At 44.4% G+C, this 16,513-nt stretch overlaps 2 protein-coding genes across 5 annotated transcripts in view; one reads left to right on the top strand and one right to left on the bottom strand.

The window, feature by feature from the left end:
• decr1 (2,4-dienoyl CoA reductase 1, mitochondrial) overlaps positions 1-16,513 on the bottom strand; it is a 317,727-nt gene that overhangs the window by 203,241 nt on the left and 97,973 nt on the right. The window lies entirely within an intron of this gene.
• LOC139930541 (gonadotropin-releasing hormone II receptor-like) lies at positions 10,879-15,448 on the top strand. Its single transcript, XM_071923738.2, has 3 exons — positions 10,879-11,418; positions 13,060-13,261; positions 15,042-15,448. Exons 1-3 carry the CDS (start codon positions 10,879-10,881, stop codon positions 15,446-15,448), a joined length of 1,149 nt encoding a protein of 382 aa, XP_071779839.2.

Raw genomic sequence — 16,513 nt, 5'->3', positions numbered from 1 at the left:
GATAAGGTTAGAGATGTTAGGGCAAGCATCATCCCCTCTTCCACTCCCCTTTCCGTCTGCCCAACTCGGCCGTCAATTTTGAACTGCTTCTCTCCCATTTCCCTGCAAGACCTCATTGATCTGATGGGCACTATGAAAACTTCTTCAAGCCCTTTAGATATCTTACCAATGTCTATGTTTAAAAATGTACTTAGGTCTATTGGTCCGTGCCTGGTGTCTATTATTAATAGCTCCCTGCAATCTGGTTGTGTCCCATCTTATTTTAAACGTGCAGTTGTTCAGCCTCTCTTAAAAAAAACTAACCTTGATCCATCCCTGCCCAAAAACTATAGGCCTATATCCAAGTTGCCTTTTATCTAAAAAAATACAAACAGCTCGCTGCTGTTCTGAATGCACACAACATTCATGATAAGTTCCAGACTGGTTTCCGTCAGAAGCGTTCCACTGAAACAGCTCTTCTCAGAGTCTCCAATGATATCATGATGTCTTCTGATGTGGGTGAATGCTCCGTTTTGGTGCTGCTGGATCTTAGTGCAGCTTTCGATCCTGTAGATCACTGCATCCTGACTGAAAGGCTCAGGCAGTGGGTGGGTGTCTCTGGTTGAGCCCTGGACTGGTTCTCCTCCTGTCTCTGGGACAGGAGTTTTTCTGTGTCAGTTGGTCCCTACATGTCTGCACCTGCTGCCCTGTCCTGCGGTGTGCCCCAGGGTTCTGTTTTGGGTCCTATCTTATTTGCTTTATGCTTCCCCTAGGACTGATTATTAGGAAATTTAAAGGTATTTCTTATCACTGCTACGCTGATGATATTCAGCTGTAGCTGTAATATGTAGATATTCAGCTTCATCTTAGAAACATTGCCAAACTCAGGTCTGTTGTGTCACAAGCTGAGTTGGAGATGATTATTCATGCCTTTATATCATCCCGCCTGGACTACTGTAATTCCCTTTTCACCTGCCTCAGCAAGTCATCCCTGGACCGTCTCCAGATGGTCCAGAACGCTGCTGCAAGGCTGCTGACCAGGTCCAGCAGGACGTCTCACATCACACCCATCTTAGCTTCCTTACATTGGCTTCCCATCAAGTTTAGGATTCAATTTAAGGTTCTTGTAATCACATATAGAGCCCTGCATGGTCAGGCACCTGTGTACATCTGCGACCTGCTCCATCCCTACAGCACCAGCAGGTCACTTAGGTCTTCTGACCAGGCTTACTGGTTGTCCCTCGCTCTAGGCTCAAAACAAAAGGTGATGGAGGCTTTGAAATTGTGGCTCCTAAACTGTGGAACGCTCTTCCACTGGACTTAAGATCTGCGGTCTCTGTTGACACTTTTAAAAAGCAGCTTAAGACTCATCTGTTCAGACTGGCCTTTGTCTCGCCTCTTGTGTCTGTATTTCTGTGTGTTTTTATGTCCTTTGTTTTTATGTTTTATTGTTTCTTACTATTTGATGGTCTTATTTTAACTATTTTACTCCTGTGAAGCACTTTGTGACTTTGCTCTGTGAAAGGTGCTGTATAAATAAACTTTATTTACTTACTTACTTGTTTTCTCACAGTGTCTGATTCCTCCTTCAAACCCTCTGCTCCTTTTTTTAAAAATGGAGACCACCCTCCTGTCTGCCAATCTAAAGACACTGTTCCTGAGATCCATGCAACATTGAACAGACGTAGCACCTAGACACTCAACAACATCCAGATCCTTCATCATCTCAGGAGGATCTGGTCAGCTGGTTCCTTCTAACCTCCTCAGTGACTTTTGACCTCTGGAGCCTCCAGAGTCTTCAGCTCTGCCTCTTGAACAGAGGGACAGTCTGTCAGGTTCAGGAGTTCCTCAAAGTCCTTCCACCATCTGACAAGCTCAGTGTTCTCCTGCTGAGAACCTGGCTGATGTTCTGCCTTCCTGAACCAGGAACCAATGGAACAAAAGAATCATATTGTGTTTCTGTTCCTGCATTAAAAACTTGTTCCTGTATGTTATTACACCCAAAACTTTTTTACACCCTTTTATTTGCAGGAAAACAGTTACTGCATGGCTCCAGAGTCAAAGCAGGGATTTCAACCATCAACCTCTCAATCCAGATGGGCCGAGGCTGAGGGGGGCAGGTGAGTCTGACCTTTGACCTTTTCAGCTTCTGTTTGACCTTACAGCTTTGTACCTGTGCTAGGAAAAGAGTTGTACTAATGCTGCCTTCAAATGGAACTCGTGAGCTCGTGGTTACGACGTGGGAAGTCGTGTACACGATATGCTTGGCGTTCAAGTGGTTAAGTTGTGAGAGCACCGCTGCTAGGCAACGCTGCAACGCTGCGTCTAGAAGCCACCAAGGCTAACAATTTAGCTAGCTAGCGAGCGGGTAACGTAATGCAGGAAACGCAAAGGCATAATGACAGAGGAAAAAGATGAGGCTGTTGGGAATATCAACATTTTCCTCAGACATATTATAAAATTACTAAAAACTCGATACGACTAAAATTACAATATATTAACTTACCATCCACCGAAAAATGAACTTCCATGGCCTCCGCCATTTCTGAAAACGTCAACAAACACGTCACAACTCGGAGCTTTCAGAAAATTTCCACTTCCGAAGTCGTGAATACCACAGGAGGGGGGCGTTAGATGGACTCTTCTCGTGAACACGGTAAACACGAGCCCATTTGAAGGCACCATAATATAACAGTATTACAGCTGTAGTAGTAAGTAAAAGTAGAAGTAGCAGTGTAAAAATAATAGTAATACTACTAATGATACTCATCCTGTGCGCAGGAGGAGACGGGTGTGAGGAGGCTCAGCAGAGGAGGAGCAGGCAGGAGGGAGGAGCTACAGACCAGGACTACAGACTCAGACAGGAAGAAGCAAAGGATTGTGGGCCGACTGGGGGAGGAGCTACTGAACAGCCTGAATACCTGACCATGTTACCTGGGGTTAACAGGTAACACGCACACACACACACACACACACACGTTGAGATTTCCCTTCCTAAACAGTCAGTACCTGGTTTGGTTTTAGCAGATAACATCAGAACATCAGAACTGGTTAGAAGAACCTGAAGAACCTGTAAGACCAGACTGTGATGCATGGTTACTGCCATATTAATCCGCTGTGTAACCAGTGTAGCTGGACACAGGTGAACCTGAACGAGACCTTAACCAGTATGACCAGTCGCTCTTTCAAAATAAAAGCCCTCCTCAGCTAGAGCCACACATTGAGGAGTTTGAGGGTTTGATGGACAACATCAGAAACCGTGACTGTGTGTGTGTGTGTGTGTGTGTGTGTATGTGCGTGTGTGTGTTATTTAAATGTTTCCTGTCTTCCTCTCCAGTTCAAACCAGTCAGACCGATCTGCAGACTTCCAGCACAGTGAGTACAGACAATCTGATCTAATATTAGTATTATTAGTACTAATAGTAGTAGTACATTATTACCTCGGTGATACTCATGGTGAATTAATTAGATATTGATCAGAATGATTCATTGTGAGTTCATGATTTGTGAACAAGAATAATCTGATCTGACTGTTTAAACAAGAGAAGGAGAACTTAGGAGAACTTAGGAGAACTGAGGAGAACTCTAGATGGAATAGATGGAACAAATATTCCCGTGAGAGGAGCAGGAAAGACAGAACGATCCGGATCAGTCTGATCCCTGTGGTGAGAACAGGAAGAGCAAGTGTAATGTCTGTTCAGACTGGCCTTTGTCTCGCCTCTTGTGTCTGTATTTCTGTGTGTTTTTATGTCCTTTGTTTTTATGTTTTATTGTTTCTTACTATTTGATGGTCTTATTTTAACTATTTTACTCCTGTGAAGCACTTTGTGACTTTGCTCTGTGAAAGGTGCTGTATAAATAAACTTTACTTACTTACTTACTAATGTCTGTGTGTTCCAGGTTCTCTCTGGCCGGACGGTGCGACCCGCCGCACGCCGCAGACTGACAGGTAACCGCCGTCTGTCTGAGTGAATCTGATTGGCTGAAATGGAGCCGGCTGATTCTGATAGGTGGTTGTTTTGTTGCAGTGAGCCCTCATTGGCCCGGGAACCGGAGAACCCGCCCACCGGGCCGGCCGATGACGGCGAGGCCACGCCCCTTTTAGTGAGGTGGAAGTCTCGTTTCTGCAGCGTCATGTGAAGTCGTGTCACAGATCAGCTCCACATCGCTCTGTCCATTTCTACAGGAGCCCGTTGAGGACAAATATTCATTTATTTACACGATTAATTTATTTAACGAGTTAATTTTCTTTGTTTTCTCCAGTTATCCAGTTATTCATGTCGTTCTTTCCAGATAGCAGTTTGTTTTCATACACAGTGTTTCCCACACATAGACTTTGGGGCCGCCCAAGTATATTAACGGCCGCCAAAGTATATTTGGCGACCCATTTTAGCATTTTTTATTTTAATTTTTTTATCCGTCCGAGAGAACGACGCCATCCCGATCGATTAACTAGTGGACAATCTCCCCTCGCTCTAACTTACCCCTCCAGGGTTTCCCACACATAGAAAACTTTGTGGCGGCCCGCCACAATATCAGCACTGACCGCCACAAATTTTCTTTTTTTCACTATTTAATCGTAGAACTGCGTGTAGCGCTTTGATTCGCTCAGCCCCTAATTGCTCCACGCGATCTCTCTCTCTCTCTCTCTCTCTCTCGCTCACTCGCTCTCTCACCGGACCCGTCTGTTCGCCTCCCACTGCACACGTGTGAGGGAGATTTTTTTTCCATGCCAAGAAGACGGCCGACTGAATTCCCGAAAAGAAGAACTAACAGTTAACGTTACTCAGAATACAGCTGAGTTTCCCAGATTAGCACGCTGTATAGCCTAGCTGCTAGTCAGTATCCACCGAGTGGACCGATAACGTTAATATTAACTTTTTAACTCTGAATGTTTGCTCCCTCAATCCAGATTAATATTGAAAAATATTTTCAAAGAAGGAAAAGGACTAGTCCTGAGGAGGAGCAGGACAGTCTGGACCAGAGGAGCTGAGCAGTAAAACAGAGCAGATAATAATGTTAAAGCTGTAATGTAAGGATGTAAAGATCCAGGAGAGACTGACAGAGAGAGATGCAGCAGGGCAGAGGGCAGAACAGCTGATTTCTCTGTAAAAGGAGTTTCATTTCTATTCTTCACCTTGTAGACAAATGCAACAACAAACAGAACAGTGTAGGATCTTCAGTCAGTCGGTCTGTTGGTGTTCAGGATCTTCAGTCAGTCGGTCTGTTGGTGTTCAGGATCTTCAGTCAGTCAGTCGGTCTGTTGGTGTTCAGGATCTTCAGTCAGTCAGTTGGTCTGTTGGTGTTCAGGATCTTCAGTCAGTCAGTTGGTCTGTTGGTGTTCAGGATCTTCAGTCAGTCGGTCGGTCTGTTGGTGTTCAGGATCTTCAGTCAGTCGGTCGGTCTGTTGGTGTTCAGGATCTTCAGTCAGTCAGTCGGTCTGTTGGTGTTCAGGATCTTCAGTCAGTCAGTCGGTCTGTTGGTGTTCAGGATCTTCAGTCAGTCGGTCTGTTGGTGTTCAGGATCTTCAGTCAGTCGGTCTGTTGGTGTTCAGGATCTTCAGTCAGTCGGTCGGTCTGCAGATCATTCCTCTGCCTGTCAGTTTATCTGGAGATAATGAGGGAAAAGAAAATGTGTTTTCTCTAGATAACGACATGAAAAACTGGATTTCTTGAGAAAGAAAGTACATGACATCGTTTTGACAGGAAAAGGTCCGAGTGTCACATGATCTGTAACCGGCTCCTGATTGGTCGGACAGTATCCAACCTGCTACATCCCAGCTTCATTCAGAAGAAAACAGGACTCTGGGTTATTAATCATGTATTGATTATGTATTGATGATGCTGTGTCAGTTTGTCAGGTGATAACGATGTGGAATAAAAGTGTTTTGAGAGACAGACAGACAGAATGATGATGAAACAGGAAGTCGACACACGGAGCAGAGAAGAAGACTTTCAATGAGCTTCACACCAGGTGGAAAGGTTCCTTCATATTCCTTCCGGTTCCTTCAGGTTCCTACAGGTTTCCTCAGGTTCCCACGGGTTCCTACAGGTTCTTTCATGTTCCTTCAGGTTCCTACAGGTTCCTTCGGGTTCCTATGGGTTCCTTCAGGTTCTTTCAGGTTCCTTCATGTTCCTTCAAGTTCCTTCAGGTTCCTACAGGTTCCTTCAGGTTCTTTCAGGTTCCTAAGGTTCCTTCATGTTCCTTCAAGTTCCTTCAGGTTCCTACAGGTTCCTTCAGGTTCTTTCAGGTTCCTACAGGTTCCTTCATGTTCCTTCAAGTTCCTTCAGGTTCCTTTGTGTTCCTTCAGGTTCCTACAGGTTCCTTAATGTTCCTTCAGGTTCCTACAGGTTCCAGTTCTATTAGATTAATTAATCTTTAATCTTCACACTGATCTGATTCATCTGCTTCTGAAATATCAACTGATGATTTGTCAAAATGGATATTTAGCTTCTGAAACCTGTCACATAAATATACATCTATATACATATATATCTATATATATAGATATATATCTATATATCTATATATAGATATATATATAGATAGATAAATCTATATACATATATCTATATACATATCTATATTAATATACAGTCTGTATATACAGTATAACAGAGTAATGTGGTTCTTCAGTTGGTCAGTCTGCTGCAGTCCGACTGCTGGAAGAGTGACAGTGGCTGCTAAGATACTGTCACTACAATATAACTGCAGTATTACTGCAGTATTCTGCAGTATTACTACAATACTCCTATAATATTCTTACATCAGGATGTTAGTGTGGAGCTCAGTAGAGTTTATCTCTATAACAGTTTGACTGTAATATTCCTGCGGTGTCTCTTTAGAAAATCTAATAAGACATTTGGCAGAATATGAGTGAAGTCTGTATTAAATACGATTGGAAATCTATCTGCTGCTCAAAAGAAAACACTGTAAACAAAACTGTAAACAAAACTGAAATGAAGGAAAATCAAAAAGACTCAAGTGAAAACAAAAAGAAACTTTTTATAGAAAACCAGTTTGTGAATCTGAGTGTGAAGAATTCAGTTTGTTTTTTACGGAGGGTTCTGTGTTTTTTAACCACAACAACAATAGAAACAACATTAACAATAATAATAATAGTAATAATTATGTATTATGTATTAAATATTGGTGGATAATTCAGTTTTATTAAAGCAGCAGCAGAATGTGAGCAGCAGCATGAAGCTTCCTGACTGCTTCATTCTGCTGATCTGGCAAATCAGGGCTCCTCCCCCCCCGCCTCTCCCCCCCCCCCCCACACACACACACACACACAGCGGCTCCCTCTGCAGCTTCAGAGGGAAACTGAACAGACTGATGACCGGACTGCTGCATGCTGCTGTGTTCCCCTGTTCTGTTCTGTTGTTCTGCAGGATTCTACTGTGTTATATAGTGTTCTATAGTGTTCTAGGGGTTCTATACTGTTCTATACTGTTCTACGGTGTTCTATACTGTTCTATACTGTTCTAGGGGGTCTATACTGTTCTATACTGTTCTATAGTGGTGGATTCCTTCCTCTGATGCGCTGAAGATGCTGAAGTGCTGAAGGATTCAGATCCTGACGGTCAGACTGGTGGATATTACAGACAGAGAAGAAGAAACAAGGAGAGGAGAGAAGAAGAAGAAAAGAGAAGAGAAGAAGAAAAGAGAAGAAGAGAATAAAAGTCCAACATGAGGACTAAAAGCCTTTAGATCTGCTGTTCAGGTGAGAGAAGCTTCAAGGAGCCTGATTATACTACTATTATTATTATTATTATTATTATTATTATTATTATTATTATTATTAAGCTGTTATTAGGAAATTGGATTGTTGCAGCTGCAGAGAATAGCATCTAGCAATTATTAATATTCTAGTATCAGTATTAGTTTTATTATTATAAGCAGTAATAGTATTATTATTAATATTATTATTGTGTTATTCAGGTTCCTCTCACTTTTAGCTGATATTGATCCAGTAATCAATCAGGTTTCTAATGGACCGATCAGCGTCAAGCCACACAACAAACAGGACTTCCTGTCAGGATTTTCAAAGTAAAATAAAATACAAAAAATCTTTATCTGCCTCTATGCTCTGTCTCTCTGTCTCTCTCTCTCTGTCTCTCTCTCTATATCTCTGTCTCCATGTCTCTGTCTCTCTCTCTCTGTCTCTCTCTCTCTGTCTCTCTCTCTCTCTCTCTGTCTCTCTCTCTCTGTCTCTCTCTCTCTCTCTATGTCTCTCTGTCTCTGTCTCTCTGCCTCGTGGCTCCTCTGTCCTGTCGGACCAGATCTTATCTTTATGGCTCTTCCTCTCATTGTTCTCTCCTGACTAGATCCTTGCTTGTGTTGTATTAAATCTCATGTGTACGTCGCTTTGGATAAAAGCGTCTGCCAAATGGGAAATTATAATTGTAAAACTAACAAGCCAGAACAAACTGTAGACTTCCAGTCAGACCTTTCACAATAAAAGCTTCACTGGCTGATGCAGCGCGTATGTCAGACACAAGAACAGATTAGTATCAGGATATTGATCTGTATATTTTAACATTACAGTAATGGGTTTCCATTCGTCAGATCTGTTCTGATCGCATCTGAAGCTTATTTGTTTTAAAAGAAGAAAAGATGAATCAGAGTCTCAGCAGCTGAGACACAATTAGAGATGAAAGGAAAGACCTCTGCACACACACACACACACATACACACACACACACACATACACACACACACACACACACCAAGGTCAGGTTACGTATTCAGCTTTAGAGAGCTTTGTTTGAAGTTATTCTCAGCACTAGTGTGTGTGTGTGTGTGTGTGTGTGTGTGTGGCGGGGGAGGGGTTTGTAGTGGACAGACAGAGCAGTGGGCAGCAGACTGTTCAGTACCAACATCAATATATGGAGGAGGGAGAGGGAGAGGAGGAGGAGGGAGAGGAGGAGGAGGAGGAGGGAGAGGAGGAGGAGGGAGAGACAATTCTAACAAAACAAAGGAACAACAAACTAGTTAGAAAAGTTATTTTCCTTTTACTGGAGAAAATCAAAGTCAAGGGAAAACTTGACTGGTCAGTAGGAACTGGTCAGTAAGAACCGGTCAGTAGGAACCGGCCAGTAGGAACTGGTCAGTAAGAACCAGTCAGTAGGAACTGGTCAGTAAGAACCAGTCAGTAGGAACCGGTCAGTAAGAACCAGTCAGTAGGAACCGGCCAGTAGGAACCGGTCAGTAAGAACCGGTCAGTAACTGGTCAGTAAGAACCAGTCAGTAGGAACCGGTCAGTAAGAACCGGTCAGTAAGAACCAGTCAGTAAGAACCGGTCAGTAAGAACCGGTCAGTAAGAACCGGTCAGTAGGAACCGGTCAGTAAGAACCGGTCAGTAAGAACCGGTCAGTAAGAACCAGTCAGTAGGAACCGGTCAGTAAGAACCGGTCAGCAGGAGAACCACCAGAGACAGAAACAGACAGAACTCTCTACAGGACGGATGACATCATGTCGGTTTTAGATCAGTCAGCGTCAGTCTGACTCTTCTGGGTGAGAAGCAGCATGTTACCTGTCATCTGTCATGTTACTGAACTGAAACAGTATTATGGGATGCATGTTGTCATCAGACTGAAGCTTCAGACCGCTGCTGAGATCCAGTTTCCTATCAGCTGACTCAGTTTGTTCAGGATCCTTCAGGACGGGACAGACGTTCAGACAGAAGAACAGCAGCGCTGCAGCTCTTATGGTGACTAGAGAGTTAAATGATTATCTGTTTTATTCAGTCTCCAGCTTTGCTGCTGCCTGCCAAACCCTTCATTATTGGTCCAATCAAACAACATGGAGGCTCTGCAGAGCCTGTTCAGACAGAACCAGAACCTGGTCCAGAAGAGCAGCTCTGATGGAACTGAACAGACAGAGAGCTGATTGGTCAGGTGTTGTTGAGGTCATCAATAAAATGATTAAAAGTGTCTGAATCAGAACAGGAAGAACAGACAGTTTTATTTATATGACAATGTCAAGGATTCTGACTTTCAATAACAACTAACAGTTTGTCTGTACTGCTGACAACACTGACCAACTAACACTGACCTCTGACCTCTGACCTCTGCACTGAAACTCATTGGTCTAATCTGTCTATCCACACATTACATCACAGTGAATTCTCCTCTGCTGCCTGCAGGGAAACAGGGAAAAAGTATTTTCTGTCTGTTGCTGACGGACCGGCGGTTTGTCACTGTCGTTAACTGATTGCTCGTTAGCCAGTAGGAGTCATCCTGCACCGTTACCATGACAACACTGCAGCACTTTGTGGCAAGAGGCTTTGTAATTTAACAAGACACTTATCCTCAATCACTGATTTACGAGTCTGTTGGTGGAAAATAACCTGCAGAACTGTGGTTTCCACACAGAGAGACAGAATGACAGTGAAACCTGTTCAGTCACAATGACATGAAATATGACTTTTCACCTTGTTAGCTAATTTTATTTATTTTCTTGTATTTTTATATCAAATCTCATTATTTTGCTCCTCTGTCTCAAACTGAAGGAAGCTTCCTGTAGTTCTGTCTCCTTCAGGTAGGAAACATAGGAAGCTTCCTTTTAAGGTTCCTTGTTTTGAGGGAAACATGCAGTGTTTCCTCCATGGACGTATTAAACTAAACTCTAACAGGACCTGAACGATCCCTCGCTGCGTTAAGCCCCGCCCCAACATCCTGTTTCAACAGGAAATACATCACATTAAAGCAGCAAGATGCTGCAGACGCCGTTTCACTTTACAGACCAGACAGTTTAAACAATGAAGCAGAAGAATCCTTCACTTTGATATTAATTAATATTCTTCTTCACTGGTTCAGTTAGAAATGTTTTCCTTCATGTTTCTGTAGTTTGATGAAGACGTTCTGTCTCTCATCTTTTCTTCTTCTTGGCAGGATGTCGGGGAACTGGTCCCTCCTGAGGCCGTTCTCACTGGCCCCGCCCACCGGCTCTCCGGCCCCACCCACCCCCAACGCCTCCCGGTTCCCCCCGCTGACAGACTGGGAGGCGCCCAGCTTCACCCGTGCCGCCCAGTTCCGGGTCGGCGCCACCTTCTTCCTCTTCCTGTTCGCCGCCTGCAGTAACCTCGCCCTATTGGCCAGCGTGTGGCGGGGGCGGGGCCGGCGCCTGGCCTCCCACCTGCGGCCACTCATCGTCAGCCTGGCGTCGGCCGACCTGATGATGACATTCGTGGTGATGCCGCTGGACGCCGTGTGGAACGTGACGGTGCAGTGGTACGCCGGAGACGCCATGTGCAAACTGCTGTGTTTCCTCAAGCTGTTCGCCATGCACTCCTCCGCCTTCATCCTGGTGGTGATCAGCCTGGACCGCCAGCACGCCATCCTGCACCCGCTGGACGCTCTGAGCGCGCACCACAGGAACCGCAGGATGCTGGCGCTCGCCTGGAGCCTCAGCCTGCTGCTCGCATCACCGCAGGTACGAGGGGGGGGGGTGAAGGAGATGATGAAGGAGGGATGGAGGAGGATGACGGGTGGAGAGATAGATGGAGGCATTTGTTTTAGCATTTGCTGAATGAACTGATTGGAGGAGGAGCTTCAGCAGCAGAACAGACGGAGGTGAAGAGTGATGTTCAGGTTCTCAGGTTCTGACTCTGTTCAGGTTCTCAGGTTCTGACTCTGTTCAGGTTCTCAGGTTCTGACTCTGTTCAGGTTCTCAGGTTCTTCATTCTCCTTCAAGAAGAAACCTCCAGGCTGAACGTCTGGAAACCAGGAGCCTCAGTCTGATCTTTATCTTTCTGCTTCATTTCCATAAAGCTGCTGAATATTTCATGAAGCCGCTCATGTTGCCTCTCTTCTTCTTCAGTGGATTTTAGTGCTGCAGTGCTGATATAATACATACTGAGATACAGACAAGATGTATCACAGCAGGGGATGATGGGAGTCAGAGCTTCACTCTTCCTCTGACATTAATGTTAATATATAATATCTAAATATTAATATTCTCTGTGGCGGAGGGCAGGAAACCTTCAGCTGCAGGAGACTGAAGGACAAACTGCTGGATGAAGGACAGCATTGTGTGTGTGTGTGCGTGTGCGTGTGCGTGTGTGTGTGTGTGTGTGTGTGTGTGTGAATTTTTGATGAGATTAGATCTGATTAGGTGAAACTTCATTGATCCCTGATGGGAAACTGGCTGGTTGCAACAGTAAACACACAGCAAGGTAAAACAGAGAGCAGCTGATAGAAGTCAGAACATAAAACATGAAGTGAAAATCCACCAGTGAAGAAATAAAGACCAGCTGCAGATCATCAGACAGAGGAACGCATCAGAGAAACAAGCTGCAGACTGAAAACCAGCAGAACAGCAGACAACATGAAACTTCAGAGGAAATTAAACATACTGAGATAATATAAAATATATATAATATAATAAAGATAATTAATACAGAATTAGAAATTAAGTATACTGTGACTGTGTGTCAGTTAGTCACTGAATTTCCCCAAGGGGATCAATAAAGTATTTATTATCTTATATTAAAATACTACATTTTGGAATTCAGTCATTGATGCTGTCGACCTTTCACCTTTCAGCTGTTGTTATGAAGCCAGGTGAATATTATATTTCCCTGTTCACCTTTAGCTCACGACACACAGTCTGGAGTCTGCGGCTGCGTTTTATTTTCATGCCTTAGTTTAGCATTAATGCTCAAGGAAAACAGGTAAAACCCCAAATGCCAAATCCCTCTAAGAATTTGCTTGTTGCTTGGATTGAAAGATTAAATGTGTGTAAACCCCCTGCAGCTAGCTGGAGCTAGTGGTACCTCTTGGTTTCAATGAGGAATGCTAACAACGCTAAGACGGCAGTTTAAGGAAGTTGAATGTAGAAACATTTTCCCCTAATGTGACAAATCTGGCAAAACCCAAAGCATCATCCTGTTGTTTTTCATCTACTTTACATTCATATTTTAATCATTTATACGACCCTCTTCTCATCCACCAACATTATAACTGACCAACAGTAAGGAGGTCAGAGGTCAGAGGTCACAGCACCCAGACAGTAGATGGAACTGAGGAGAGGAAGAAGAAAGATTGATCACTTGCTGAACTTCCTGTTCCCCAGCTCTTTATTTTCCGGGCGATCAAGGCGGAGGGCGTCGACTTCACGCAGTGTGCGACGCACGGCAGCTTCAGCCGCCGCTGGCAGGAGACTCTGTACAACATGTTCCACTTCGTGACGCTGTACGTTGTCCCCCTGCTGGTCATGAGCTGCTGCTACAGCCGCATCCTCATCCAGATCAACCGCCAGCACCGCAAGAACAAAGGTACTTGAACCCTCCCAACCCTCCTAACCCCAAACCTAAACCTCCTAAACTTAAACATAAACCTAAACCTAACCCAGCACCTCAAGAACAAAGGTACTTCAACCCTCCCAACCCTCCTAACCCCAAACCTTACCTAACCCTAACCCTAATATCCTAAACTCAACCATAGTGATCCTATACCTGAACCCAACCACCAATTTACCATTGGGAGTACTCAGTCCATAGGATTGATAGATGGTTAACCTTGACCAGAAGTCCTACCCTAAAGTACCCAACCATAGGGACTCATGCCTTAACCCAACCATAATTTTGGCCCTGGATGGCCTTGACTGCAATCTTGCACTTAGGAATTGTGGGATATCACTTAATTTTCCTAACCCTGACCCTGACCCTGCTGGTCACAGGGTGGCGTTGGGCTGTCAGGATGTCCTAATGTTCAGTGAGGTCGTCCCCCAGTAGGAGGTCATGGGTTTGATCCCTGTGTGGCCAAACCCGCTGAAGTTTCCATGAGCAGAAGTTCCTTCAGCTCTGCCTCCACTAGCTAGCTGACCTGTCACATCAAAATGAGCTGCTGCTAAACCCCAACCCTCCCGACCCGAACCCAAACCCTACTGCCTCTAACTAGGGCTGCAACTAAAGATTATTTTCATTATCAATTAATCTATCGATTAATCATTTAGTCTCTAAAATTACTAATTGATTAATTGACTAATTGTTTCAGCATTAGCCCTAACCCTACAGCAAATTCTGAAAATTACAAGATTTTGGACACAAGAAGACGATGGAACATGTTTGCAGACTGTGTGATTGTTGTCTTTTGTGTTCACTTTGTGTCAGACTGTGATTGGAGAGAAGTAAAATCTTGATCATCAGCCTGTCAGACTGTATGAACTGAAGTCGTTCCTCTGTCATATTGTGATTGGTTGAAGGTCGAGGCTGCGTCCTGTGTCAGCCGACCGCAAACCGACGAGTTCTGACGCTCTGTCTGACGCCGGACTGAAGACCTGGGGAATTTAAAAATGGTGTTGGTGAAACAACAAGCAGTGGCAGTGATGACGGCAATGTTTGCCTTAAAGAGGAGTCTGCCTTCTTTTATTGTATCCCAACGGATTTTGGTTCCTTCGTAACATGTTCTTTTTGAGTTAGACATGTTTGGTTTTGTTTACATTTTATTCAGCTGGCACGCTCATTTCTTACCATCCTCCCATCGGTCACCGACCATCGATAACAACAAAAGATTTTTCCCAGACAGAACATTTGGACAACATTAAGACGGACAAAATCACAGTTTGAAAACATGTTAAGAGCTAGCAGAGAAGCAAACCAAATAGATTTCATGCACAAAAAATAGTATTTAGAACAAGTCTACACAGAAGAAGTGTTAACTTAATAAAGGTCGTCAACGCATCGACCCTACTGAACTGAGCCATTGTTGGATTGGTACAGTGACTCATCAGATAACAGATGAACCCTAACCCTAACCCTCCAGATGGCTGCAGGTCTACCTTCCTCTTAGACATCCTGACCTGGACCTGGAGGTTCCAGTTGGCATTTAGGTTAAAACAAATGTATTAATTCAGTGTAGCTCTACAAACTGGTCTTTACATGTAGAGTTTTTGCTATCAGGGCTGTGAAAACTAATATGTCAGTATGTCCAAACTGTTCTAAATGGAGCTAGGTGCATTAGTCCTCCTATCTTCCTTCAAACTGACCTACCGTGCCTTTAATAACTGCAGCAGACGGTAAGATCAGTAACATCTAACCAGTTGCTCCCTCTCAGCAGGTGAGTCCTACCTGAGGCGGAGCGGCACTGACATGATCCCTAAGGCTCGTCTGAAGACTCTGAAGATGACCATCATCATCGTGGCGTCCTTCGTCGTGTGCTGGACGCCCTACTACCTGCTGGGGATCTGGTACTGGTTCCAGCCGGAGATGCTGCGCGTCACGCCGGAGTACGTCCACCACGCTCTGTTTGTCTTCGGAAACCTGAACACCTGCTGCGACCCGGTCATCTACGGCTTCTACACGCCGTCCTTCAGGGCCGACCTCGCCGTGTGCTGCAGGCGGCGGGACGCCGGCGCCTCGCCCCGCTCTCTGGACCGGCTGTCGGCCCAGCAGTGTCCTCACAGTGGGGAGCAGGAGTCTGACGCCGCCAGCATCAACCAGGCGGGAGGAGCTGCCGCCTGACTTTAACTCTCCATGTTCACCAGCCAGTCATTATTTCAGCAAACTAGATGTTTAGAATAGAATGATGGTTGGTGACCAGGAGAGGAGACTGTACCTCTGAAATTTAGCCTTTACCAGTTGGCTGCTGGCTGGTCGATTCCCAGTCCACCGCAGACTCAGACTGGAGGTTCGACGGTTCTGTTCGGTTCAGGATAGAAACCGACGGTCCGGACGGATCTGATATGACGGGAAATGTAAGACTGGGAGCTCGGCTGAAGTTTCTCACTCTGCTTGAGTCCAACTGGATGATTTCACTGATATTCTGTGAATGCTGGAAGAAGCAGTGAGACTGCTGAGATCTGAGCTGGAAACAGCTTCATTACAGCATCACTAAGGTCTCAGTGCAGTGGGACTGTCCGGTTAAACATCTGAGTTGTGAATTAAAACCAGGATCTCTGCTGGAAACCAATCAACACCCTGACAGAGCGAAGACCGGCTGCAGGGACAGGATGCAGCCTGACTCAATTATTACTGTCATGTGTGATGTAATGTTCACAGTTCTGTCACTGTAATAAGCATGTTGAATATATTATAGATCACAGAGCAGCTGCTCACTGCTGCTGTCAGCTGCCTTCCAGTTTCAATAGAAACTATAATAACCCTAACCCTAACCCTCCATCAGGAAATTGTCTTTCCTGAATTGAAGGATTCCACGCTGGAAAAATCTTGTTAAATCTTTTGTTTGTTGTTGTAGTTTCCAAACTGACAAGACAAGTAGAGACAAGTAAAGACAAGTCAGTTTTCTATCTGAAGAACCTTCAACACAAAACAGTTATAAAGCGCTTCATAACATATATATATATATATATATATATATATATATATTAGGGGTGTCACGATTCTCCAAATCCACGATTCGATTTGACTTTCAATTTTAAGGTCACGATTCGATTCGATTTTTCGATTTAAACATTTTTTTTTTTCAGCACTGACGGCTATGCCATTGTTAGACTATCGAGTCTTGATTTGTAAAGATCAACAGATCATTGGTTTTATGCCCTGACAACTGTCATTTACATTTTTAAA

The sequence above is a fragment of the Centroberyx gerrardi genome, chromosome 12 (genome assembly GCF_048128805.1).
Source record: "Centroberyx gerrardi isolate f3 chromosome 12, fCenGer3.hap1.cur.20231027, whole genome shotgun sequence".
Lineage (NCBI taxonomy): Eukaryota > Metazoa > Chordata > Actinopteri > Beryciformes > Berycidae > Centroberyx > Centroberyx gerrardi.
Note: the sequence above shows the minus strand (reverse complement) of the source record. Positions and strands in the feature narration are given on the sequence as shown.